Source organism: Scyliorhinus canicula, chromosome 6, assembly GCF_902713615.1.
Source record: "Scyliorhinus canicula chromosome 6, sScyCan1.1, whole genome shotgun sequence".
Taxonomy (NCBI): Eukaryota; Metazoa; Chordata; class Chondrichthyes; order Carcharhiniformes; family Scyliorhinidae; genus Scyliorhinus; species Scyliorhinus canicula.
This window is the reverse complement of record NC_052151.1, coordinates 16732539-16759850: the sequence shown is the minus strand read 5'-3', so window position 1 is coordinate 16759850 and position 27312 is coordinate 16732539. Positions and strand designations below refer to the sequence as shown.

The window sequence follows — 27312 nt, the reverse complement described above, 5'->3', positions numbered from 1 at the left end:
AAGCTATTATAGCAGTACTGGTGGTGGACAAAACTCCTGTCTTAAAAACTTACCTAGTTCACTAATGTCCTTTAAGGAAGGAAATCTGCCGTCCTGACCTGTCCCACAGAATGTAGTTAAGTATCAGCTGCCTTCTGGAATGGCCTATCAAGTCCCCTAGTTGGGTGCAACAAGGAGGCTCACCACTTCAAGGGCAGTTAGGGATGGGCAATAACTGCTGGCTTACCAGTGACATTTAAATCATGAAGGAACAAAGGACAAGAGTGCTGCATGGCGCTGAGGACCTGGGTCCTGGCCCTGGGCTACTGCCTGTGTGGAATTTGTACATTCTCTCCATGTCTGCGTGGGTTTCACCCCCACAACCCAAAGATGTGCAGAGTTGGACTGGCCACGCTAAATTGCCCCTTAATTGGAATAAAAAATTATTAAAAGGAGTGCTACCCATTGAGCCACTGTTGACATGTAACAAGGACCATATAACCAACTCCCAGCCAGCGGTAAGAATGCGAATGCAGTGAGGAAATCGTCCTCAACCACTGCACTTAATCAGTGAGGCAGCAGCACAGCTTCAACATAATGTAGCTCAGAGCTCTGTTCAGTCCTCATCTAAACTTACTGACTCATGTTAGAATAAGACACTAAGGGAACATGAAATATGGGTCAGGGAGGGTGTGTGGGGAGGAAAGAGAGAGAGTAGACAAGAGAATCAGGTCTTTTCTGAATTGGTCCCCACATGATATGTGCCTGCGTTGTCTAAGCTTACTTCACTCTGGACACTGCTTTACCCCTTCCTGATGTAGGTACAGCCAGTCAGAGCAAAGTCGGAGGTGTGAGTAAATGCTGGTAATGACTTTAACCTCTAGGTTCGAAGATTTTTGGCTGAGGAGGCATATATAATCATGGCTGACACTGCTGAGCAGCACTGGGAGTATACTGCACTGGTGAATGGGGAATATCTCAGACAGAACATTAAACTATCTGCCTGTATAGACAACCATAAAATATCCCACTGCACCTTTCAAATGGGCGCTGAGAATTGCCTTTACATGCTAGTCAATAGTCTCCCTTCAACCCACAGCTAGGAAGGGTCAGTGCCTTTTTGGAATTGTGAAAAGGGTACGACTACGCCACCCCCATCATCCCATTTGGCCACATAATAATCACTGCATTTCAACTAGGGACGGGAAATAAATGCTGGTCTAACCAGCGACATCCAACTTCTGTAAATGAATTTTTAAAAAAAGATTTCTGTCTACTTCTGGATATTCCTGCAAGACGTGAAACAGTGCTACCGATAAAAGCATATCAGTCTCAGTCCTTAACAGGCAGTCTTGTAAAGTATGTTTCCCATGAGCTGGAGGACGAGTGCTATTAGAGTTTTATCTTCAGGCACTGTGCAACTCTAACTCAGCTGGCCATTTGGCATATTGAGTACAGTATCAAACTGAACCAATCAAACCAGACAAATGCAACATGAGCCACTTTTGCACACAAGTCATGGCCATCGCCGGGCTGGACCAGATCAGCTGGCAATGCTGAAGAGATTCAAAAAAGCATTTAGAGCACACAATTCCTTTTTTTTTCCCAATTAAGGGGCAATTTAGCGTGGCCAATTCACCTACCCTGCACATCGTTTTGGATTGTGGGGGTGAGACCCATGCAGACACGGGGAGAATGTGCAAACTCCACACAAACAGTGACCCAGGAATGCTGAATAGATAACCCACTGTCTCTCTTCAAACTACCCATCAACGTTCTGGCACGTAAGTGCGCTGTCTGGCTTGATGTTACAACCCTGTGATGTAGGAAGTACCCCGGGCTGGGTTAGGTAGCCAGTGTGCTATAATCAGCCTCAATGCCCCTGGGCTGGGAAGGAGACGGGCAGAAAAGCAACAGAAAGCAGCAAGACTTCCCACTCCTGACTGCCCTCCAGTGACCCGTAATCCCTGTCTCTTAGTCGAGCCTCACCATGGGGTGAGGCAGCAGGGAGGGATCTCTGGAACCTGTGCTCCAGTCCGAGTCGGTGACTTTAGAAGAGAATAGTGTGGGGCCCCTGAAATGGGGAACACCAACACAACGCCTTTCTGCTTGATGAGAATGCAGAAAGAAATAACCAATAGTTAAACATTTACTTACACCCACCCCCACCAAACTCCTCAGCACACATGCGACCACAATACCTTCATCATCATCCTCGTCATCACTGGACTCACTGACGTGCACGCTCACTGTGGTATTCGGAGAATCCGTCCATTCAAAGCAGACACCAAAGCCTATGTCATAATTGTCTGTTGCAAATTCCCAGAAGAGGTAAGAGCCCTCCTCGTGAGTGGGCACCCGTACTGTTACTACCTCCCCCCGGCCCACCGTGATGACAGAGTCTGCATCCTGCCGTATCTTCTCCTTGAAGTCCTTAATTTGAGGTCGAGTCCACATGGAGGGAGCTGCTATCACGATTGCTGCGTCTGTGGGAAGATGGACAACAGGACTGAATTGTAATGGAAACAACCTCACAGAGGACATGACAGGAACAGCAGGATGACCAACAGAATTAGATCCCTCAGATCATTTAATTCTGGCCTCCAGTACGACCATCTTAATCGCTCCACCATTGGCAGTTGTGTCTTCAGCTGCCTAGGCCTTAAAGCTGTGGAATTCCCTCCACTTCCATCTCCAATCCTCTCCCTCCTTTAACAAGCTCCTCAAAACCTACCGCTTCATCCAAGCTTTTTGGCCACATGCCTCAATATCTCCAAGTGGTTTAGTGCCAAATGTTGCTGTATGCCTGTGAAGCACTGTGGGATGTTCTATGTCAATAATGATAAAGAGATGCAGTATATACTGTTAGCGTCTGCATGATTCGACCTGCACTTCAGATTAAACAAGTAAAAAAATGCTGCTTACCAGCGTTGAACTGGCATACGGCCCAGTCCCCAGCCAGTTCATACAGTAGTCCCCCGTTATACCGCGCTCCGCAATATACCGCGGGGGGGCTTATGGACCCCAACTGTCAGTTGTGTCAATTTCAGCGGCCGGCTCACTTTGATCCGGAGAGGGAAGCTGCTCTCACTGAAACAATCAGCCGGCCGCTGAAATTGACACTGCCCACTGCTCTCTCCCTCCAATCCAACTTTTAAGTTTTAATGTTTCTGATTGGAGGGAGAGAGCAGCGGGCAGTGTCAATTTCAGCGGCCGGCTGATTGCTTCAGTGAGAGCAGCTTCCCTCTCTGGATCAAAGTGACCCGTCCGCTGAAATTGACACTGCCCGCTGCTCTCTTCCTCCAATCAGAAACATTAAAACTTAAAAGTTGGATTGGAGGGAGAGAGCAGCGGGCAGTGTCAATTTCAGCGGCCGGCTGATTGTTTCAGTGAGAGAGCAGCTTCCCTCTCCGGATCAAAGTGAGCCGGCCGCTGAAATTGACACTGTTTTAATTGGATCCACGATGGGGGTTTTAAATTTATTTAAAAATCTATGCTAGCGCTTCCCATTGTGAGTCTACGGGGGTCTGACCTCTCCCCCCGCCCCCCGTAGACTCACAATGGGAAGCGCTAGCATAGATTTTAAAATAAATTTAAAACCCCCATCATGGATATCCGCGGCTCGGATACAACGCGGGTGGCTGTCTTGGACCCCAACACCCGCGTTATAAAGGGGGACTGCTGTATTAACCTATCCTGCTCGTTCAGATGGAGTCTCCTTTATGGGGTGGACCAAAGCAATACAGATAGGCAAACAATGGGTTGCAAATAAAATTCATGTCAGGCAACCACTGTCTTAGCAACCAGTATAATGAGTTTGGTTTGCATGGAGGGTTGGTTGGAACATGCTTTAGGCAGGGCCCACATATTTTCAGGAAGCAATGGATAAATATTTGAAACAGAACGACACAGGGGTTACAGAGAAGTGAGAGTGTGGGGTCACTGTTGCAAAGTGCCAACTCGGACACGATGGGCTGAATGTTCTCTTTCTGTGCTGAAAAACGTTTACACTTCAAGATTAAATTGAATGAAGTAGGGGCAGCCCGGTGGTGCAGTGGTTAGCACTGCTGCCGCACGGCACTGAGGTCCCAGGTTCGATCCCGGTTCTGTGTCACTGTCCGTGTGGAGTTTGCACATTCTCCCTGTGTCTGCGTGGGTCTCACCCCCACAACCCAAAGATGTGCAGGGTGGGTGAATTGGCCACGCTAAATTGCCCCTTAATTGGAAAAAAAGGATTGGGTACTCTAAATTTATTTATTTTTTAATTCAATGAAGTATAATATAAAAGCAGTCATCAAACAGAGCCAGAATAGGGTGGTGTTCCCAGGTTCAATTCCTGGTCTGTGTTCACTGAGCTGTCTTTAGCAGATGGTGTCAAGAGCACAATTTAGTGAGCAAAAATCTGGCAAATGGAGTATATATAATGTGGGCAAATGTGAAAATGTCCATTTTGGCAGAAAGAAAAATAAGTATATTATCTAAATGGTGAGATTGCAGAGCTCGGGGTGGAGGGATCTGGGTCTCCTAGTGCATGAATCACAAAAGACTAGTAGCAAGTCATCACGCAAGCTAATAGAAAGCGACTGTATATTGTGAGGGGAACGGAATACAAAAGTAGGGAGGTTATGCTTCAGTTGCACAGGTCATTGGTGAGGCTGCATCTGTAGGATTGTGCACATGATTGGTCTCCTTATTTAAGGAAATATTTTTAATACATTAGCAGTTTAGAGAATGTTTACTAGACTAATACCAGGAATGGGCAGGTTGTCTTATGAAGAAAGGTTGGCGAGGTTAGGTTTGCATCCACTGGAGTTCAGAAGAGTAAGAGGCGACTTGATCAAAACTTTGACCCTGAGGGTGGATGTGGTGAGGATGATTCCTCTTGTGGGAGAATCTGGAACGATGGTCACTGTTTAAGACAGAGGTTTGGAGAATTTCTTTCTGTGAGGGTCGTGAGTCTCTGGAACTCTTTCTCAAAAGGCAGTGGAAACAGTGTTTGAATATTTTTAAGGCAGAGCTGAATAGATTCTTTTGTATAAACATTTTGAGGTATTTATGGTTTTACAACAACAAAATAAACAATGTACATGAATTTATAAACATAGTGCAAAAGCCATCTTCCTCCCTTACAGGTCCCACCTTTACTAACCCCCTACTCTAAACTAAACTAACCCCCAGCCCCCCTCCCCCTTCTGCTGACGGTTAATTTTCCGCAACGGACAAATTTTTCGCCGGACGGCTGCCACCTCTGGGCGAACCCTAGCATTGACCCTCTCATGGAAAACTTGATTTTCTCCAGACAGAGAAAGCTAGCCATGTCCGATAGCCAGGTCTCCGACTTCGGGGGCTTTGAGTCCCTCCAAGCTAATAGTATCTGTCTCTGGGATACCAGGGAAGCAAAGGCCAGAAGGTCTGCCTCTTTCTCCTCCTGGATTCCCAGATCTTCTGATACTCCGAAAATCGCCACCTCTGGACTCGGTGCCAACCTTGTTTTTAACACCGTGGGCATGAATCCGCAAACCCCTGCTAAAATCCCCTAAGCTTCGGACACGCCCAGAACATGTTTTGCTGGTCCTCCCGCGCACCTATCTTCTACTCCAAAGAACCTGCTCATCCGGGCCACTGTCATGTGAGCCCGGTGAACGACCCCGAGTTGTATCAGGCTGAGCCTGGCACATGTTGCGGACGCGTTGACTCTACTCAACACCTCTGCCCAGAGGCCTTCTTGTATCTCTCCTCCCAACTCCTCTTCCCACTTGCGCTTCAGCTCCTCAGTCTGAGTCTCCTCTGACCCCATGAGCTCCTTGTAAATGTCAGAGACCCTCCCTTCTCCCACCCACACTTAAGAAACTATCCTGTCCTGTATCCCCCTTGGCGGTAGGAACGGGAAGGTTGAACGTTCCGCACCTGCAGGTACCTAACTTTGTTTTCCCTCGCCAATCCAAAATTCTCCTCCAGCTCCCTCAGGCTAGGAAAGCTCCCCTCTATAAACATATCCCCCATCATCTCAATCCCTGCTCTCTGCCATCTCCGAAACCCTCCATCCATCCTTCCCGGGGCAAACCAGTGATTATTACAGATTGGAGACCACACCACCCACTTCTTGATCATGGCTATATTCGCCGCCCAGTAATAGTTACAGAAGTTCGGCAGCGCTAGCCCGCCCGCTCCTCGGCTCCGTTCAATCATCCCCTTTTTTTTTTACTTGCGGGGGGGGGGGGGGTCTTCCCACCCATACAAAGCCAGTGATTGACCTGTTTAAAAAAGGACCGCAGAATAAAGATGGTGAGACACTGAAACACAAACAGGAATCTTGGGAGGACCTTCATTTTCACTGTCTGCACCCTCCCAGCTAGTGACAACGGGAGCGCATCCCATCTCCGAAAATCGTCCTTCATTTGGTCTACTAGTCGGGCCAGATTTAGCTTATGCAGCCGTTCCCATTCCCGCACCACCTGGATGCCTAGGTACCAAAAGCTTCCCTCTACCACTCTAAACTGCAGTTCGCCCAGTCGCCTCTCCTGGACCGCAAACACCTCACTTTTCCCCATATTTATACCCCGAAAACCGGCCAAATTCCCCCAGAATCCTCATAATTTCTTCCATCCCCCCTGATGGATCCGATACATACAGAAGCAGGTCATCTGCGTAAAGCGAGCCTCTGTGTTCCACTCCCCCTGGACCAGCCTCTTGAGACTCTCAGCGCAATTGCCAGTGGCTCTATGGCTAACGCAAACAACAGTGGGGAGAGGGGGCATCCCTGTCTCGTCCCCCAATGCAGCCTAAAATAGTCTGATATTGTCCTATTCATCCGTACGCTCGCAACAGGAGCCTGATACAGCAACCTGACCCAGTCAATAAAGCCCCGCCCAAATCTGAACCATCCCAGTACCTTCCCATTCTACCCGATCAAAAGCCTTCTTTGCGTCCATTGCGGCCACTACCTCCACCTCCCTACCTTCTGGGGGCACCATGATCACGTTTAACAACCTTCTTACATTGGCCACCAACTATCTTCCCTTAACAAACCCTGTCTGGTCCTCCCCAATAACATCCGGAACACAATCCTCAATCCAAGAGGACAAGATTTTGGCCAGCAGTTTGGCATCCACATTCAATAGGGATATCGGCCTGCAAGACCCACACAGCTCCGGGTCCCTGTCCTGCTTCAGGATCAATGAGATTTTGGCCTGTGACATCGTTGGGGGCAGCACCCCATGCTCCCTTGCCTCATTCACCCCACACTCCCTTGCCTCATTCACCCCACACTCCCTTGCCTCATTCACCCCACACTCCCCTTGCCTCATTCACCCCACACTCCCTTGCCTCATTCACCCCACACTCCCTTGCCTCATTCACCCCACACTCCCTTGCTTCATTCACCCCACACTCCCTTGCCTCATTCACCCCACACTCCCTTGCCTCATTCACCCCACACTCCCTTGCCTCATTGAATGTACTCATCAACAGCGGCCCCAATATTCCAGAGAACCTTTTATAGAACTCCTCTAAGTACTTGTCCGGCCCTGGGGCTTTACCCAACTGCATGGCCTTCAGACACTCCGCTATCTCTTCCAACCCGATCGGGCCCCACGCCTTCTTTTTTCTAAAAAATATTGTATTAAGGTATTTGAAAATGTTTATAAAAATAACAAACAATGGGACTTCCGGTGACGGCGGGCGGGAGGCAGCTGCGCGTTGGAGGGCTCCCATTCGGGAACGGCATTGTCGGGGGTTAACGCCCGGTCCTAGGGGCAGCGAAGGCAGTAAAAATCAGGAGAAGCACAGGGGAGGGAAATGCCGAGTACCAGTAAAAAAATAGCCGTGAAAACAGCTGAAAGTCCGTCAGGGAGTGGAACGGTCACCACGGGGTCGGTAAAGAAAATGGAGGCTGGAGCACCGGGGAGGCTGCATTGCTTATGGCTGAAGAAATAACTACGGTGATGGTCGTGGAATTCGAAAGGCAGTTCACAAAACACATGGAGGCAATGAGGAAGGAGATGGGGGCGGTTTTGAAAGTGCTGGTGGAGAAGACGATTACCCCGGTGAGGATGGCGGTGGAGAGCACAGTGGCGGAGGTTCAGGAGCAAGGCGAGGCACTGAAGGAAGTGGAAGAGACATTATTGCAGCACAGTGATCAACTTACCTCAATGGGAAGGAGATGCAGAAGGTGATAGAGATCAACAAGGATCTGTGAGGCAAAATGGAAGACCTGGAAAACAGATCCAGACGACAGAATTTGAGGATTGTGGGGCTGCCCGAAGGAGTGGAAGGGCCGAGGCCGACTGAGTATTTTGCCACGATGTTGGCGAAACTATTGGGGGAGGATCCCTCCCAATATGAACTGGATCGGGCTCATCGGTTGTGGAGGCCTGTACCAAAGGCGAGTGAGCCGCCAAGAGTAGTGACTCTGTGCTTCCGTAGGTATAATGTAAAGGAGAAGGTCCTGTGCTGGGTTAAGCAGAAGCGGGTGGTGCAGTGGGCTGGAGCTGGTATACGCATATACCAGGACTTTACGGTGGAGCTGGCGAGGAGGCGGGCTGCTTTCAACCGGGTGAAAGGGGAACTGTACATCAGCAAGGTGCAATGCGGCATTGTATATCCAGCGAAGCTGAGGGTGACCAACAAGTTCAAGGACTTATTTTGGGACAGCAGAAGCAGCGGAGGAGTTTGCGAAGGCAGAAGGACTGTGGCAGAATTGAGAAATGGCCATGTGCCGATGTAACCTCAGGACTGTATTTTTTCTTTTTTGTTTCACTGCGTGGTGTATGGGCTACAGGAGCCAACGTTGTGTATATTTGGACAAGGAAAGAAATGGGACTTTCAGTTGTAATGAGGTTTCTTTGGGGTGTGGGAGTGTACGCGGGGTTTGTGTGCTAAAGGGGATATCTGGGATTTTCCTGGGGACGGGCAAGGGGGAAAGAGACCCGGGCGGGGGCCTCCACGCTGGCCGGTTTAAGCCGGCCAGTGAACCGGGGTAAGGTGGGGGGAGGAGCTGCGGCTATCGGAGCCTGGCAGAACAGGGTCCGATGAGTCTAGCTGTGGTAGAAAGTGGGGTGGGACCAAGGTTTTGTATTTGTTATCGTTTACTGCTTGTTGGGGGGATGTAAATTTAAGGAAAATGTGAAAATGGAGAATAAAAATATTTTATAAAATAGACAATGACGTCAACATGGTTTAATAAACATTTCTCCCCCCATCTCAATCTTCACACACCCCAACCATAAAACAATACGCCCTCCCCCACCCCCTTTTTGGAATACTGCTTCTGCTGACATTTTAATTTTGCCAGAGAAAGTCGACGAACGGCTGCTACCTCCGAGAACCCTAACATTGACCCTCTTAAGGCAAACTTAATTTTCTCAAGACTGAGAAACCCAGCCATGTCACTAACCCAGGTCTCTACACTCGGGGGCTTCGAGTCCCTCCACATTAACAAGATCAGTCGCCGAGGTACCAGGGAGGCAAAGGCCAAGACGTCAGACTCTTTCACCCCTTGAACACCCGACTCTTCCGACACGCCAAAGATCGCTACCTCTGCACTCGGCACCACCCGTGTTTTTCGCACCGTGGACATTGCCTTAGCAAAATCCTGCCGAAACCCTCTCAGCTTCGGGCATGCCCAAAACATGTGGACATGATTTGCTGGGCTTCCCGTGCACTTCGCACACCTATCCTCTACCCCGAAAAACCTGCTCATCCTAGCCGCTGTCATGTAGCCCGGTGGACTACCTTAAAGGGCAGCACAAGTGGATAGCACTGTGGCTTCACAGCGCCAGGGTGTCAGGTTTGATTCCCCGCTGGGTCACTGTCTGTGCAGAGTCTGCAGGTTCTCCCCGTGTCTGTGTGGGTTTTCTCCGGGTGCTCCGGTTTCCTCCCGCAGTCCCGAAAGACGTGCAGGGTAGATGGATTGGCCATGCCAGATTGCCCATGTGGAGTTTGCACATTCTCCCCGTGCTTGTGTGGGTTTTGCCCCCACAACTCAAAGATATGCAGCGTAGGTGGATTGGCCATGCTAAATTGCCCCTTAATTGGAAAAAAAATAATTTAAGTACTCTAAATTTATTTTTAAAAAAGGAGGGGTTATTGGGTTACGGGGATAGGGTGGTAGTGAGGGCTTAAGTGGGTCAGTGCAGACTCGATAGGCCGAATGGCCTCCTTCAGCACTGTATGTTCTATGTATCAGGCTGAGCCAGGCACATGATGAGGAGGTATTAACTCTGCTTAGGGCATCCACCCATAGACCCGCCTCTATCTCGTCCTCCCACTTGCCCTTCAGCTCCTCCACTGGAATTTCATCCGCCTCCGAAAGTTCCTGGTAAATATCAGATACCTTCCCCTCTCCCACCCGGGTACTGGAGACTACTCTATCCTGTATCCCCCGTGGCGGCAGCAGAAAGGCCGGCACCTGCTTTCTCAGGAAATCTCGCACCTGCAAATCCCTAAATGTGTTCCCTGCTGACAATTCAAACTTATCCTCTAAGTCTTTCAAGCTGGGAAAGCTCCCGCCTATAAATAGATCCCCCATCCTTTTAATTCCTGCCCTTTGCCAACTCCGGAACCCACCATCTAGCCTACCTGGTACAAACCGATGATTATTATAAATCAGGGTCCAAACCGATGCTCCCTCCACTCTCTTACATCTCCTCCATTACCCCCAGATTCTTAGAGCCGCCACTACCACCGGAGTTGTGGAGTATTGGGCCGGCGAGAACGGAAGTGCTTCCAAACTGATGCCTTTGCATAACGCCGCTTCCATGCCTCCCCCACTACCTAATCATGGCTATATTACAAAGGTTCGGCAGCGCCCCCCCCCCCCCCCCCCCCCCCCCCGGCCCAAGGGACTGCGCTCCAGCAAAAACTTTCTTCACCCGCCCACACACAGCCCGAATTAACCTTATTCACCTGCTTGAAAAAGGCCTTTGGGATGAAGATACGGAAGTACTGAAAGACAATCAGAAATCTGGGGAGGACCGTCATTTTCACGGTTTGTACCCTGCCCGCCAGTGATAGCGGGAGCATGTCCCATCTCTTAAAGTCCCCTTCCATTTGTTCTACCAACCGGGATAGATTTAACTTGTGTAGTATCTCCCATTCCCGGGCCACCTGGATTCCCAGACAGCGAAAGCTCTTCCCTACCATTCTAAGCGGCAGCTCTCCCAGTATCTTCGCCTGTCCTCGTGCCTGGATCGCAAACATCTCGCTTTTCCCCATGTTCTATTTATACCCCGAAAAATTGCCACCGCTTTCCCTGTGGTCAACAGCCCAAACTCAGCCTGTAACCTCCGCCGCTCCCTCAGCCCTGCGTCAGGGGCCTCCGAGTATCTCCTGTCCACCTGGGGTATCTCCTCCACTAATCCATCCCTCTCAGTCCGTTCCACCTTTCTCTGTGGGACCGTATCGAGATTAATTCCTCTCTGACTACTGCCTTCAAAGCTTCCCAGACCGTCGCTGCGGAAACCTTCCTCGTATCATTTGTTTCCAGGTAGTTCTGGATGGACTTGTTAACCCACCCACAGATCACTTTGTCCGCTAACAACCCCACATCCAGTCTCCACAGCGGGCGTTGCCCTCTCTCCACACTAACTCTTAGATCCACCCAATGCGGGGCATGATTCAACACTGCGATTGCCGAGTACTCAGTATCCACCACCTCCGGTATTGGAGCCCTGCTCAGAACAAAAAAGTCGATCCGAGAGTATACCTTGTGGACATGAGAAAAAGGAAAATTCCTTCGCCCTTGGCTGTCCAAACCTCCGTGGGTCTAGTCCCCCATCTGTTCCATAAACCCCTGCAATTCCTTTGCCGCAGCCGGCCTCCTCCCTGTCCTGGATTTTGACCGGTCCAATTCCGGATCAAATGACTGTATTGAAGTCTCCTCCCATGATCAGGTTATGTGACTGAAAGTCTGGGATCTTACCTAAAACCCGCCTCATAAATTCCACATCGTCCCAATTTGGAGCACATATGTTTACGATTACCACCTGCACCCCCTCCAGCTTCCCACTCACCATTATGTACCTTATCTGACACGATTCTCCCTGCTGAGTCCAGCCCTGAGTGGAACACTTGGTTAAACCCCCCCCACCTTCCTCAATCTCGTCTGGTCTGTAACCTTTACGTATGTCTCTTGTTGCATTGCCACACCCGGCTTAACCCCCCTCAAATGCGCAAACACACGAGCCCTCTTGACCGGCCCATTCAGGCCTCTCACGTTCCATGTGATCAGCCTGGACGGGGGGGTTTCCAACCCCACCCGCCCTGCTGTTTAGCCATCACCCTTTTTAGGCCAGCCTCTAGCTCGCGCCCTCCTCCTCCTCGAGCCCCCCCCCTCAGAGAGTCGCCATTCCCGCTCTCCCATTTGTCCCCTAGTAACAGTTCCTCGCCTGTCAGCAAAGCAGCGCCCCACCCCCCCAGCAACAACACTAGAAACCCAATCCCCCAAGTCAAGCTCCAGCGTAACACCTGCTCACCCCCCACTGCGCTTCCGAGAGTCAGCTGACCCATGCTGACTTGTTAGCGCCCAGCCCTGGCACCAAGCAGTCTGTCTCCCCATTGTTCTCTCCCCTCTCCCCCCACATGGACAAACATTTTAAAAGCATCACATTCCCCAGTAAACAAACATCAGAAAAAACTGTGAAGAAACAGTCACTTTCGAAAAATAATCACCCAAAAAGCAGAGCCAACCCCAAAGCCCATTCCCCCTCTAACCAGCTCCCTGCAAGACAAAGTTATCTTTAGCCCCTTATTACACATAGCACTACTAATATTTATACAACCCAGCACAACAAATTGCCGCCACAGTACCCGTTCCTCATGTGTGACCCAGACGGGCTGGGTACAGCATCCCAAACTTCACCCCCTTCTTAAAGAGGGTCGTTTTTGCCCGATTAAACCCAGCTGGCCTCTTGGCCAAATCCGCTCCCAGGTCCTGATAGATGCGCAACTCTCAGTTCTCCCACTTGCTGCTCCGTTCTTTCTTGGCCCACCGCAGAACGTGTTCCTTGTCCAGGAAACGGTGAAAGCGTACCACCATCGCCCTCAGCGGCTCGTTCACTCTGGGCTTCCTCATAAGGGCTCTGTGCGCTCTGTCCAATTCCAGGGGGCAAGGGAACGTCTCAGCCCCCATCAACTTCTCCAACATGTCCGTCACACAAGTCCTCGCATCCGATCCCTCACTGCCTTCAGGGAGGCCAACAATTCTGAGATTCTGCCTCCTGGACCTGTTCTCCAGGTCCTCCAGCTTCTTCTGCATTCTTCTGCATTCTTTTCTGGCAGTCGTTCATCATCTCCACCTTGGTCTCCAGCACGGTTATGTGCTCCTCGTGCTCGAACACCTTTTTCTCCACCTCCTGACTCGCTCTCCCGTGGGTCTCTTGATTCTGCACAACTTGATCAATCGAAGCCTTATCAGGTCCAGTGTGTCCTTCTACAGCTTGTCAAAGCAATCTACCAGCTGCTCCGTTGACCACTGTGCCATCTCCCCCCCGGCCCTGCTTCTCTACCATGCTTTTCCGTTTTACCAACTCTGTTCGCATCTTCCTTACTTCCTTATAGGACTTTCTCACACGGCCACTTCTGGTCAAATTCTCCATACACCAGAAGGAGATTTCTCCTTACTGTCTCACTCTTCACCGATTTATTCCATAAAAAATCCGGGGGGGGGGGGGGGGGGGGGGGGGGGGAGAGAAGGGCCAAAAGTCCGTCACAGGCGGGTGCCATCAAATGTGCGACCTACTCCATGGCCGCCAGCATGTCCGGTCCCCAGCCCCTCTACCAAACCCCCGTCCACCTTCGGGAAATACAGCCCCCCCCCTAATGAAGTGCCTCTCTCCTCCGGCCCTGCTGGGGGTTCCGACCCATACAGCCTACTGTAAAACACCTTGAACGCCTTATTCACACCTGCTGAGTCTCCAATCAGGCTCCCATCCCATCCCTTACTTTCCCCCTCTCCCTGGCGGCCTCCCTCTTTCTAAGCTGCTGTGCAAGCATCCTGCTGGCCTTCTCCCCATGCTCATAGATCACCCCCCTCACTTCCTCAGTTGCTGTACCACCCTCCCTGTAGTTAACAAGCCAAACTCCGCCTGTAGCCTCCGCCATTCCCTTAAAAGCCCTGCCTCTGGGGTCTCCACATACTTCCAATCAACCTGCAATATTTCTTTTAACAGTCGGTCCGTCTCTGCTCTGTCTATCTTCTCCCTGTGGGCCTGTATCGAGATTAGCTCCCCTCTAACCACCGCCTTCAATGCCTCTCAGACCACCACTGCCGAAACTTCCCCCGTGTTGTTGACTTCCAGGTAGTTCTAAATACATTTCTTCAGCCGCCCGCACACCTCCTCGTCAGCTAAAAGTCCCAAGTCCAGCCTCCAGTGCAGACACTGGCTACTCACCTTGCTAACCTGTAGGTCAACCCTGTGCAGGGCATGATCCGAGATTGTGATCGCCGAATACCCCGTTGTCCACCACCCCTGTTAGTAGAGCCCTATTCAGAATAAAAAAATCAATCCGGGAGTACACTTTATGCACATGTGAGTAAAAGGAGAACTCCTTCACTCTCGGCTGCCCAAATCGCCATGGGTCCACACACACACACACACCCCCCCCCCCCCCCCCCCCCCCCCAACTGCTCCATGAATCCCTTTAGCTCCTTTGCCATTGCTGGCACCCTGCCTGTCTTTGAGCTCGATCAGTCTAAACCAGGGTCAATAACTGTGTTGAAGTCCCCTCCCATGACTAACTTATGCAAATCTAGGTACGGGATTTTCCCCAGCATCCTCTTTATAAACTCCACATCATCGCAATTTGGCGCATACACATTTACTACTACCGCCTGCACCCCCACCAGTTTCCACTGACCATATGGTACCGGCCTCCCACACCTGGAACTATTTTCCCACCTCAAACACTACTCGCTTATTAATCAGGATCGCGACCCCTCTAGTCTTCGAGTCCAGCTCCGAGTGAAAAACCTGTCTGACTCATCCCTTCCTTAATCTATCTGATCAGCTACTCTAGGTGCGCCTCCTGCAGCATTACCACGTCCACCTTCAGTCTCCTCAGATGAGCCAACATGCGTGCGTGCCCTCTTAACCGGCCCATTTAGTCCTCTTACATTTCAGGTGATCAGCCACCACCTTCCTTGGGCCACTCTCCAGCCCGCGCCCCACGCCTGCACCGGTCCACCCCCAGGCAGCCTCCGCCCCCCTTTCTGTCCCTCAGCAACAGTCCCTCCCTCTTCTGCATAACATTTCCCCCCCTCCCCCGCCTAGTAACAGCACAATGTAAACTGACCCTTTCGACAAGCATAACATCTGCTCACCCACTACTGCGCTTCTGTGAGCTAGTCACCCAAGCTAGCTTGGTGACCCCCGCCTATGACGCCAGACATTCCCCCACCTATTGTTCCCTCCCCACCCATACAGACATAGTCGAATGTAAAACCAGTCCCAACACAATTGCCCAAGAAAAAAAACGATAAACAAAGAAAAGATCAGGCAAGAGATCCAGTACCTAACAAACACACCTCCACCCCCATCAGTGCAAATATAAACTTTATCTCACTCAGCTCTGCAACTGGCCCCAAATCAATACAGAAAGTATTACAAATAACTTCCGAAAAACGAAAAACAAGAAACTTCTTTAACGTGAACGTTGCAGCAAAGATCAAAGTCCTCAGTCTGCCACCAGTCCGTTCTTTTTCGCGAAGTCCATCGCTTCCTCAGGCGACTCGAAATAAAAATGTTGCTCCTCATACGTGACCCAGAGACGGGCCGGATACAGCAGTCCAAACTTCACCTTTTTCTTAAAAAGGGTCGATTTTATCTGATTTAACCGGATCTTCTCCTGGCCACCTCCGCACTCAGATCCTGATAGATCCGTAGGATACTGTTCTCCCATTTTCAACTCTGTGTTTGCCTGGCCCACCGTAAAATACACTCCTTGTCCCTGTAGATTCTCACCACCATTGCCCTCGGGGGGGGGGGTCTCCCCCCACTCGCGGCTTCCTCGCGAGCGCTGAGTCGACAAGCCAGGACTCCGGTCATCTGCTATGCTGTCTCCCGCTGCAGCTTCAGCCCAAGCCTTCTCTGTCCGTCTGTTTCTGCCTTTGCGAGCGCTTCTAGTCCGCCTCTCCATGCACCGAAGTGGGAATCCAGTACACAATTGCCTCTGTCATCGGTTTTACAATTCACGTCCGATAATAAAATCGGGGTAAAAGGTCTGACCTGAGCGAGAGCTACCAAATGGCCGACCTATTCCTTCTTAGCCGACACCGGAAGTGCCAGCTGAATAGATTCTTGATTAACAAGAATCTGGGGTTGCGGGTCCATTCAGATCAGCCACGATTTTATTGAATGGCGGAACAGGCTCAAGGGGCAGAGTGGCCTACTCCTGCTCCTAATTCGTATGTTTGTATTTACCTGAGCAACAGAGTGGGAGGGGAGAGTAACAAAATATCAGCCATAGCTGGGGGATGGTCACAAAGTTCCTGCACTGGCTTAGCTGTGGCCTCCTTACACTGGAATAACCACACTATGACATTCCTGTACTGGGTGAATTGGTCATGGTGAGAGTTAGGACATGAAGGGGAAGAGTTCTGGATGACATGAAGTTTACAAAGGGTGGGAAATCAGGCAGAAGTGTGTTGGAATAGTAAAGTCAAGCGCATGCAAAAAGGGGTTCAGCAAAAGATTGGAGGCAGGAGTAGAGCTGGGTAAAATTGAGGTGGTCTTAATGATGCTGGGTCTACATGGTCTAAAGCTCATCTTGGCATCACATGACAGAGGGAGAGAGGGTGGAGCTTGTCGCCAGAGCTGAAGGCAACAAGTGTTGGCTTCCCAATATGGAAATAGCAATTTGAGATATATATCTGAGTTTGAACAAGATGGCCCATGAAGTCATCTAACTTCTGCACATTTAAGTGCAATGTTGCAAGTATTTAACAACCATTACATTTTCTGTATCAACCCAAAATCCCCATAACCTAGAAGGAAAAGGGCAGGTCACGAGAACACCAACTGCAACTTCCCCTCCAAGCCACACACCATCCTGACGTGGAACTACATCACCATTCCTTCACTGTTGCTGGATCAAAAACCTGGAACTCCCTCTCTGTGAAACGTAATGTCGCCACAGCCCCACAGGACCATAGGTTACTCTCCCATTTGAGAGAGAGCTGACTGGTGGTGTTTTAACCTGGGGGGGGGGGGGGGGGGGGGGGGGGGGTCGCCACATCTCAGGTGAGGGGCAAGGTTGAGAAGGCAGGGCCTTCACGATCTTCCTCACCACGTTCTCATGGCAATTAGGAATGGGCAACAAATGTTGCCCGAGCCAACAACGACAACATCCCATGAAAGGATAAAAACAAAATAGTTTACATTTTTTTTTATTGTTGCAGATCAAACAGAAAATCTCTGGCCACAGTGCTGGCTTCCTCTGAGCACCTGATAAGGGGATCTTTTGAAGTTAGAAAAGGAGGTTTCTGGGCTGGGAGTATGTCATGAATACTGGGCTTCATATACAATCAACTATTTTGAAATGCATCCACTTCCATTCCTCTACAAATGGCAGTCAGTTTAAGCAAAGAAAGGCCTCAGAGAAGGTCAATCACTTGGATTTTGGTTTGCAAGAGACAAATGTTGGCTCAGGAGCTTGGTCCGTTTCTAGTACCATTGAATATATAACCATCACTTCAGCAGACAAGCATTTAACACTTCATAAAAAAGAATAGTATCAAAGCGCTGGACAAACTTATCATGGCGTTCGTATGGGGGGGTAAAAATGCTAGGATCCCAAAGAAGGTCCTACAAAAATCAAAATCCAGGGGGGGCTATCCCTCCCGAACCTACAATTCTACCACTGGGCGGCAACAGCCGAGCGAGTAAGGGGATGGATCCAGGAGCCAGAGGCCGAGTGGGTGCGTGCGGAGGAGGCCTCCTGCATGTGGACCTCCCTCCGGGCCCTCACCACGGCAGCACTCCCACCCCCACCCAAAAAACACTCCAGCAGCCCAGTGGTGACAGCCACCCTCCAATCCTGGAACCAACTGCAGCAGCAATTTGGCCTGACCAAAATGTCGGACAAGGCTCCCATCTGCAACAACCATAGGTTCACACCAGCACGGACTGACGCCACCTTCAAAAGGTGGAGGCAGGACGGAAGAACACTGACAGTCAGGGACCTATACACGGACGGCAGGATCGCAACACTGGACGAACTGACAGAGAAATTTCGGCTAGCCAGGGGGAACGAGCTACGGTACCTGCAGCTCAAAAACTTCTTACGAAAGGAGACAAGGACGTACCCACAACCGCCACGACAGACACTACTGGAAGACCTACTGGACGCAAGTATCCTAGAGAAAGGGAACTGTAGCGACATGTATGACCGACTGGTAGAAAGGGACGATACCGTGCTGGACGCAACAAGAAAGAAATGGGAGGATGACCTGGGGATTGAGATAGGGTGGGGACTCTGGAGCGAAGCACTGCGTAGGGTCAACTCCACCTCGACGTGCGCAAGGCTCAGCCTGACGCAACTAAAAGTGGTACATAGAGCCCACTTAACAAGAAACCGTATGAGGAAGTTCTTCCCGGAGGTGGAGGACAGATGTGAACGGTGCCAAAGAGGCCCGGCCAACCACGCCCACATGTTCTGGTCTTGCCCCAGACTTGTGGAGTACCGGACAGCCTTCTTCAAGGCTATGTCCAAAGTGGTGGGGGTGAGGGTGGAGCCATGCCCGATAGTGGCGGTCTTCGGGGTTTCAGACCAGCCACATCTATTCCTGGGGAGGAGGGCGGACGCCCTTGCCTTTGCCTCTCTGATCGCCCACCGTAGAATCCTGTTTGGCTGGCGGTCAGCAGCACCGCTCAGAGCTGCAGACTGGCTGTCCGACCTCTCGGAATCTCTCCAAATAGAGAAAATCAAATTCGCCATCCAAGGGTCAGACGACAGCTTCCACAGAACGTGGGAGCCATTCATGCAATTGTTCCGGGACCTGTTTGTGGCCAACGAACAAGAGGAAGAATAGTTGGGTGGCCAACAATCAGGGGTAAATAGACGGGAATCGGGGGAAGGTAGCCGGGGGAGGGGGAGGGCTACGGGTTTGTTATGGGGGTTTGTTCTCATGGTTTTACGCTTATTTCTTTTTCTTGTTAATTTATTGTTTTTGTATTGGAGGGGAGGGGTTACTGTTTTTCTCTGTTGTGATAAAATTTGTTGTTGAAAACTTGAATGAAAATTATTCCAACAAAAAAAAGAAGGACAAAGCCGCAAGCGACAGTCTGATGGCAAGCTAAGGCCCAAAACCAAATTGTAAATAAATGCCTATAAACATGTGCCTCGGCCATATTGGGGAATGTAAAATATGTATGCCGGTTAAAGGGGGCGGCCACAGTTGTTATTATGAAGATGCCTACCTGTAAATATACACGTTAATTTTTGCGTGTTTTTGTTTTCTAATAATTGGTAATTTGTTGGATATAAAATATGAAAACTCAATAAAAAACATTTCCAAAACAAAAAAGAATAGTACCTTTTGCATTGTAGTAATGCTTTGATACTGCACAGGAGTTCCAGCATAACGAGTTCCAGCATAACTAAATGATCAAATAGCAGGAGTGGTACTGAACGCAGAGACAGCTCTCAGACTAGTGGTCTCTAACATAAAGTATCTGGATCTCGAAGGAAGGGTGGGTAGGGAAACGGACAGAGGCTGGTTAATAAACTCAATTTTCTACCTTTCGGTCCATTTTCCAACACTTCTTCTGAAGTCTCTGGCTCAGGCTCTTTTTCCGGAGGTTGTGTGTGTGTAGTTGTCTGTCCATTCACCGTTGGGACCTCTCCTACTCCAATGTGGGCTGTTGATATGATTGGCTCCTGCTGTTTCTGTAGTGTTGCCTGTAGGGACCAGAAAAACCCAAAGACAACATAAGCTTAATGTTTTTGCCTCGACACAACTAGTAAAAACCTATAACATAAGAAGCCTGTATTAGGATTTTTGATAAGAGTCTCTTCCATGGGCAGCACGGTGGGGCAGTGGGTTAGCACTGCGGCCTCACAGCGCCAAGGTCCCAGGTTCGATACCGGCCCTGGGTCACTGTCCGTGTGGAGTTTGCGCATTCTCCCCGTGTTTATGTGGGTTTCGCCCCCACAACTCAAAAATGTGCAGAGTAGGTGGATTGGCCATGTTAAATTGCCCTTTAATTGGAAAAAATGAATTGGGTACTCTAAATTTATAATTAAAAATTAAAAAAAAAAAAGAGTCTCTTCCATTATCCATAAGATTGCATTCTCACTGAGATGTTGCTGCAAGGATTCTGGTGACTCTCTTGAACTCTGCTCAAGTGAGAGCTATTTACATGAGCTTTTATAGCCTAATCAGCCAGAGGATTTAATGGCGTACATCTAAAGCGCTTTCAGGAGGAACAGAGGGACCTGGGGATTCATGTGCATAGATAGCAACACAGCATATTGAGAGAGCAATTGGTAAAGAATTTGGGATCTTGAGCTTCATAAATAGGGACATTGAGAACAAGATCAGGGAGCTGACCCTTTATGGTTAGACCACAACAAGATAATTGCATCAGTTCTGGTCACCACATTTTATGAAGGATGCGTGGATCCTTGAGGTGAAGGAGCTTTACCAGAAAGGTTCCAACGATGAGGAATTTTAAAAAGAAAATTTAAAGTGCCCAATTATTTTTTTCCAATTAAGGGGCAATTTAGCATGGCCAATCCACCAACCCTGCATATCTTTGGGTTGTGGGGGCACAACCCAGGCAAACACAGGGAGAAGGTGCAAACTCGACATTGACAGTGACTGGGATCAAACCCTGGTCCTCAGCAGTGCTATCCACTGCACCATCATGCTACCCAGCGATGAGGAATTTTAACTACAAATTTAAGTTGGAGCAGCTGGGGCTGTTTGGAGTAAAGGGGATTCTGCGATGATTTGATCACGCTGTACGAGATTATGACAGGTTTAAATAAGGTAGACAAAGAAAAGGTGTTCCCATAAGCTGATGGCATAAGGACTAGAGGACACGGATTCAAGATTTTGGGCAAAGTATCAGGAGGAATGTGACAAAGAACATTTTTAATACAGCAAGTGGTGAGGACCTGGGCAGTACGTGGCACAGTAGTTAGCACTGTTGCCTACATCACTGAGGCCCCCGGTTCGATCCCGGCCTCGGGTCACTGTCTGTTTGGGGTTTGCACATTCTCCCCGTGTCCACGTGGGTCTCACCCCCTTAAACCAAAAATATGCACAGGGTAGGTGGATTGGCCATGCTAAATTGCCCCTAAACTGGGAAAGAATAATTGGGTTCTCTAAATTTATTTTTAAAAAGTGACGAAGACTGGAAACTCACTGCCCACAAATGCGGTGGAAGTAAAGATGATCAAGGATTTCTGAAGGAAATTGAATGGGCACATAGAACACACAGTGGAGGAGGCCATTCGGCCCATCGAGTCTGCTCCGACCCACTTAAGCCCTCACCTCCACCCCACCCCCGTAACACAATAACCCTTCCTAATTTTCTTGGTCACTAAGGGCAATTTATCATGGCCAATCCACCTAACAGCAGGTTTTTGTCTTGTGGGAGGAAACCGGAGCACCCGGAGGAAACCCACGTAGAAACAGGGAGAACGTGCAGACTCCGCACAGACAGTGACCCAGCGGGGAATCGAACCTGGGACCCTGGCGCTGTGAAGCCACAGTGCCATCCACTGTGCTACCGTGCTGCCCACAAAGGCACCGGATGGAGATAAACTTACAGGCTTGTGGGATAGAGTGGGAGAATGGAACGGATTGCTCTACAGTGCATGAAATAGCATCTTTAAAAATATTTATAAATTGTTGTAGAATTAGCAGGCATAGGGCAGCATGGTGACACAGTGGTTAACACTGCTGACTCACAGGGCCTGTGTTCCAATTCGGCCTTGGGTGACGGCCTTGTGGAGTTTGCACATTCTCACTGTCTTGCGTGGGTTTCCTCCGGGTGCTCCGATTTCCTCCCCCATGTCCAAAGGTGCACAGGTTAGGTGGATTGGGCAGGCTAAATTGTCTCTCAGTGACCAAAGGTTGGGTGGGGTTGCGGGGGAATGGGCCAAGGTGAGGTGGTCTTTCGAAGGGTTGGTGCAGACTCAATGGGCTGAATGGCCTCCTTCTGCACTGTAGGGATTCTCTGAAAAAAAAGAGTTCCAGCCAGAGACAGGAAAGCTAAGATAACAGCAGAAGTTAACAGATGGCATCAAACATGAGGTAAGCTGCAAGGTGATCGTAAGCCTAAGTGATGGAGGGTCAGGGGGAGGTTGCACCTGGAGTACCCGATCTCTGGTTATTGGACAGATGGACTCGAACAAGTCACTGACAATAGGGTAAACTAACAGGCCCGAGAAATAAATAGTAACAGGTACTCGGAGGGAAATGGGGTAGATCTTGTCAGGAGAGGCTTCCCTAATTTCCAAATCCCTCAGTCAGCTCAAGGAGACAGGCAGCAAAAGAAGAAAGCCGAGAACAGAAATCAAGTGAGTTTTCCGTCTTTAGGTTATGCATCTTTTAAAAAAATTATTTTTCTCAATATGCTATTTAATAATCATTGTTAAAATAGATTTTGAGCTTCAGCCCCCCCACCTTTCGGAAATGAGATTCCTGATCTTACAACAGTGTCAGTATGGACTCAATGGACTGAATGGCCTCAGTGTACTGTATGAGACGTCGCAGGCAATCAAACTCTTCTTTAAAATAAATTTTGAGAATCCAATTGTTTCTTTTTCCAATTAAGGGGCAATTTAGAGTGGCCAATCTATCTACCCTGCACAGCTTTGAGTAGTGGGGGTGACACCCACTGTGAAAAGCCCATGTTACCACATTCCGGCGCCTGTCCAGGGAGGCTGGTACGGGAATCGAACCGTGCTGCTGGCCTGCTTTAAAAGCCAGCAATTTAGCTGAGTGAGCTAAACCAGCCCCTTATAGAGCCTCAGAAGTACATCCCTGGTCGTGTATTATGGCCATCTTGACACGAATGCTAACATTGCATTTGCCTTTTTAACTGCTGACTGAACCTGTACATTAATCTTAAGAGAATTGTGAACAAGGACTCCCAAGTCCCTTTGTGCTTCTGCTTTCCGAGCATTTCCACATTTAGAAAATAGTCTATGCCTAAATTCCACCTTCCAAAGTGCATAACCTCACATTTTTCCATATTGTATTTCATTTGCCCACTCTCCTAGCTTTTCCAAGTCTTCTGCAGCCCCCTTGCTTCCTCAATACTACCCGTCCCTCTACAGATCTTTGTGTCATCTGCAAACTTAGCAACAGTGCCTTCAGTACCTTCTTCCAGATCATTAATGTATATTGTAAAAAGTTGTAGTCCCAGCACAGACCCCTGAGACACACCACTAGTCACCGGCTGCCATCCTGACAAAGACCCTTCCTGCTTCCAGTGATTCCTGAAAGATCATCACTAATGCCTCCACAATTTCCTCAGCTATCTCTTTTAGGACCCTGGGGTGTAGTCCATCTGGTCCAGGTGACGTATCCACCTTCAGACCTTTCAGTTTCCCCTGAACCTTCTCTTTAATAATGGTCACAGCACTCACCTCTGCCCCCTGGTTCTCCTGGAGTACTGGCTTCCCACTGGTGTCTTCCACCATGAAGACCAAGACAAAGTAACTATTCGTTCGTCTGCCATTTCTTTGTTTCCTATTATTACTTCTCCAGCCACACTTTCTAGTGGCCCAATGTCTATTTTTGCCTCTTTCCTGCCTTTTATATATTGAAAAAATTTCTTCCCATCTTCCTTTATATTACTAGCTAGCACTCATACTTCATCTTCTCCACCCTTATTGCTTTTTTAGTTGTCCTCTGCTCACTTTTAAAGGCTTCCCAATCCTCTGGTTTCCCACTAATCCTCACCAATTTGTATGCAGACGACACAAAGGTTGGTGGAATTGCAGATAGCGATGAGGACTGTCAGAGGATATAGCAGGATTTAGATTGTTTGGAGACTTGGGCGGAGAGATGGCAGATGGGTGTTTAATCCGGACAAATGTGAGGTAATGCATTTTGGAAGGTCAAATGCAGGTAGGGAATATACAGTGAATGGTAGAACTCTAAAGAGTATAGAAAGTCAGAGAGATGTAGGTGTACAGGTCCACAGGTCACTGAAAAGGGCAACACAGGTGGAGAAGCTAGTCAAGAAGGCATACGGCATGCTTGCCTTCATTGGCCGGGGCATTGAGTATAAGAATTGGCACGTCATGTTGCAGCTATATAGAACCTTAGTTAGGCCACACTTGGGAGTATAGTGTTCAATTCTGGTCGCCCCACTACCAGGAGGATGTGGAGGATTTAGAGAGGGTGCAGAAGAGATTCACCAGGATGCTGCCTGGTATGGAGGGCATTAGCTATGAGGAGCGGTTGAATAAACTCAGTTTATTCTCACTGGAACGACAGAGGTTGAGGGGCGACCTGACAGAGGTCTACAAAATTATGAGGGGCATAGTCAGAGTGGACCGTCAGAGGCTTTCCCCCAGGGTAGAGGGGTCAATTACTAGGGGGCATAGGTTTAAGGTGCGAGGGGCAAGGTTTAGAGTATATGTACGAGGCACATTTTTTTTTTGTTACACAGAGGGTAGTGGGTGCCTGGAACTCGCTGCCGGAGGTGGTGGTGGAAGCAGGGACGATAGAGACATTTAAGGGACATCTTGATAAATACATGAATAGGATGGGAATAGAGGGATACGGACCCAGGAAGTGGAGAAGATTGTAGTTTAGTCGGGCAGCATGGTCGGCATGGGCTTGGAGGGCCGAAGGGCCTGTTCCTGTGCTGTACTTTTCTTTTTCTTTGTTCTTCAGCCTTTATGCTGTCCTTGACATCCCTCGTCAGCCATGGATGCCCTGTCCTCCCCTTAGCATGTTTCCTCCTCCTTGGGGTGACTTTCTGTTGTGCCTTCCTAATAACCCCCAAAAACTCCTGCCATTGCTGTTCTACTGTCTTCCCTGCTGGGTTCCTTTTACAATCAATTCTGGCCAGCTCCTCCCTCACGTCTTTGTAGTTACTGTTCAACTGCACAATGAGGAATCCTCAGCTGGAAGGCAGGACATGCCGGCCAATTGGTTTATTCAATTGATTGGAGTGGGTAAACAACCTGCAATCTCTACCCAACCTAGCCAAGATAGACAAAAACCACAATTTACAACAAAAAGCTCATGTTGCACAACGCCACAAAAGCTCAGTCGGGATAAGAATGTTCGAGGAAGGATCACTGGGCTCAAGAAGCCCTTATATTCCCAACTCCAATTACATAGAGTCCTATCCCAAATCCTCTCTCCAGAAACTCATCCAATTGACCCCAGAAACCATTTACTCGCCTCCTTTTCCATGTCCTTCCACAGTTTTTGTTCAGCCTCCCTTTGTGCAGGATTATTCCAGATTGGTGATTCAGTGCGAAAGTCTTTAATGAGGGGTGATTTGATAGAGCTGTACAGATCATGACAGGCTTAGATATGTTGGCTGATGGCACAAGGCCCCGGGGACACAGGATTAAGATTTTGTCAAGAGATGCAGGGGGAATATGCAGCAAGTGGTAATGACCTGGAGCTACTCATGGCAGTGTAAGTGGAGAAAATTAATGACGGACACTCCAAAATAAATAAACTCGCAGAGCCATGGGGGCAAAGCTGGGGAACAGGATAGACTGGATTAGTCTACAGAGATCCAGCATGGATTGGATGGGCAGAATGGCTATATTGTTTGACTATGTTCATTTTGGACTTGTCTAAGCCATGAATTTTGATTTGAGTCCCTCAAATTTTAACTTGCCTAGAACATTTTAATCAGTCAGTTGGCGACAACGCAGTTACAAAGTGAACCTGTGATACTTGCAGTACATTCTATCCAATTATCAAAAGCCTACTAGTTCTGAAGCAGGAATTATTGTAGAAGGCAGTGTGGTACTGGCACAGAAAAGCTAACTGTAAATAAAGAGGCTAATGTCTCCTTCACTGAACACTGACCACTTTTACTGCTGACTGGCATGGCCACCCATACCTGCTGTTGTGCTAGCTGCACCTGGTACAGCTGTTGCGTGGCCACCCTTACCTGCTGTTGTGCTAGCTGCACCTGGTACAGCTGTTGCGTGGCCACCCTTACCTGCTGTTGTGCTAGCTGCACCTGGTACAGCTGTTGCGTGGCCACCCTTACCTGCTGTTGTGCTAGCTGCACCTGGTACAGCTGTTGCATGTACTGCTGGTAGTGCTGTTCTTGAAGCTGACGAATCAGGAGTTGCTGCTGCTCAAAGTTACCAGGGTACTGCTGGGCTGCATACTGCTGGAACTGTACAGCGGTTTGTGCGTTTAAGGCAGCCATGATTTGTTGTCTGAAATCAAAGGTTCAAAGAGCAAAGCCCTGGGTTAAAGTTTCTCACGTTTACACAGGATTCTACAATTTAAGATTTTCCATTCAATTAAGGTACAAAGCCACACAGGTGAGGAAAACTGCAGCTTCAGGAATGGCCCAGTTCACAGCAAGGAACCATCCTGATTTTAGCCAGGCCTCTGATACCGGCAAGGAAGGGGAGAAATCAGCCAGGGCTCCCATTGGTATCCAACTAGAGGGCACTGTTTTGGAGTGGATTATACAGTGACAGCCCAACATAAAGACAAGACACATGAAGATAGGTCACTTTGGACTAATGCAAGGAGACCAATGCTCACAGAAGGGTGGCATGGTGGTTCGCACTGCTGCCTCACAGCGCCAGCCTTGGGTCACTGTCTGTGTGGAGGTTGTAGATTCTCTGTGGGTTTCATCCGGGTGCTCCGGTTTCCTCCCCGAGTCCAAAGATATGCAGGTTAGGTGGATTGGCCATGATAAATTGCACCTTAGTGTCTAAAAGGTTTGGTGGGATTACTGGGTTATGGGGATAGGGTGGGGGCGTGGGCCGAGGTAGGGTGCTCTTTCAGAGGGTCAGTGCACTCGATGAGCCGACTGGCCTCCTCCTGCACTGTGGTTATTCTATAATTCTATTCTAAGCGGAATCCAGCACTTGGCAGCATCACCAGCCAGTGCAACTTAATGTCATTTAACCTTCCAATAAAGTGGGAAAGCAGCAAGTAGATGATAGAGTAAAGGCTCTCTTGAGACACAGCACCAATACAAGCCCATTGGTTACCTATTGGGGGCAGGAGGTAAGACAGATAGATATTCCATCTCTCACTGCCTTCATACATAGCCAACAGCCTCAGAATGCAACATAATCAATTTCGTTTTTGACTCGAGGCAAACACAGCAACCATTCAGGAGTGGTGATATTCCTCAAAACAGAAATAAG

At 49.2% G+C, this 27312-nt stretch overlaps 1 protein-coding gene across 1 annotated transcript in view; it reads right to left on the bottom strand.

Moving 5' to 3' along the window:
* The window catches only part of acbd3 (acyl-Coenzyme A binding domain containing 3), a 78618-nt gene that overhangs the window by 4030 nt on the left and 47276 nt on the right, over window positions 1–27312 (bottom strand). Inside the window, exons 5-7 of the mRNA XM_038798991.1 lie at window positions 26187–26361; window positions 19716–19875; window positions 2181–2465 (exon numbers count right to left, since the gene is read on the bottom strand). Of these exons, the coding sequence (XP_038654919.1) occupies window positions 2181–2465; window positions 19716–19875; window positions 26187–26361 (620 nt within the window). The remainder of the gene's footprint in view (window positions 1–2180; window positions 2466–19715; window positions 19876–26186; window positions 26362–27312) is intronic.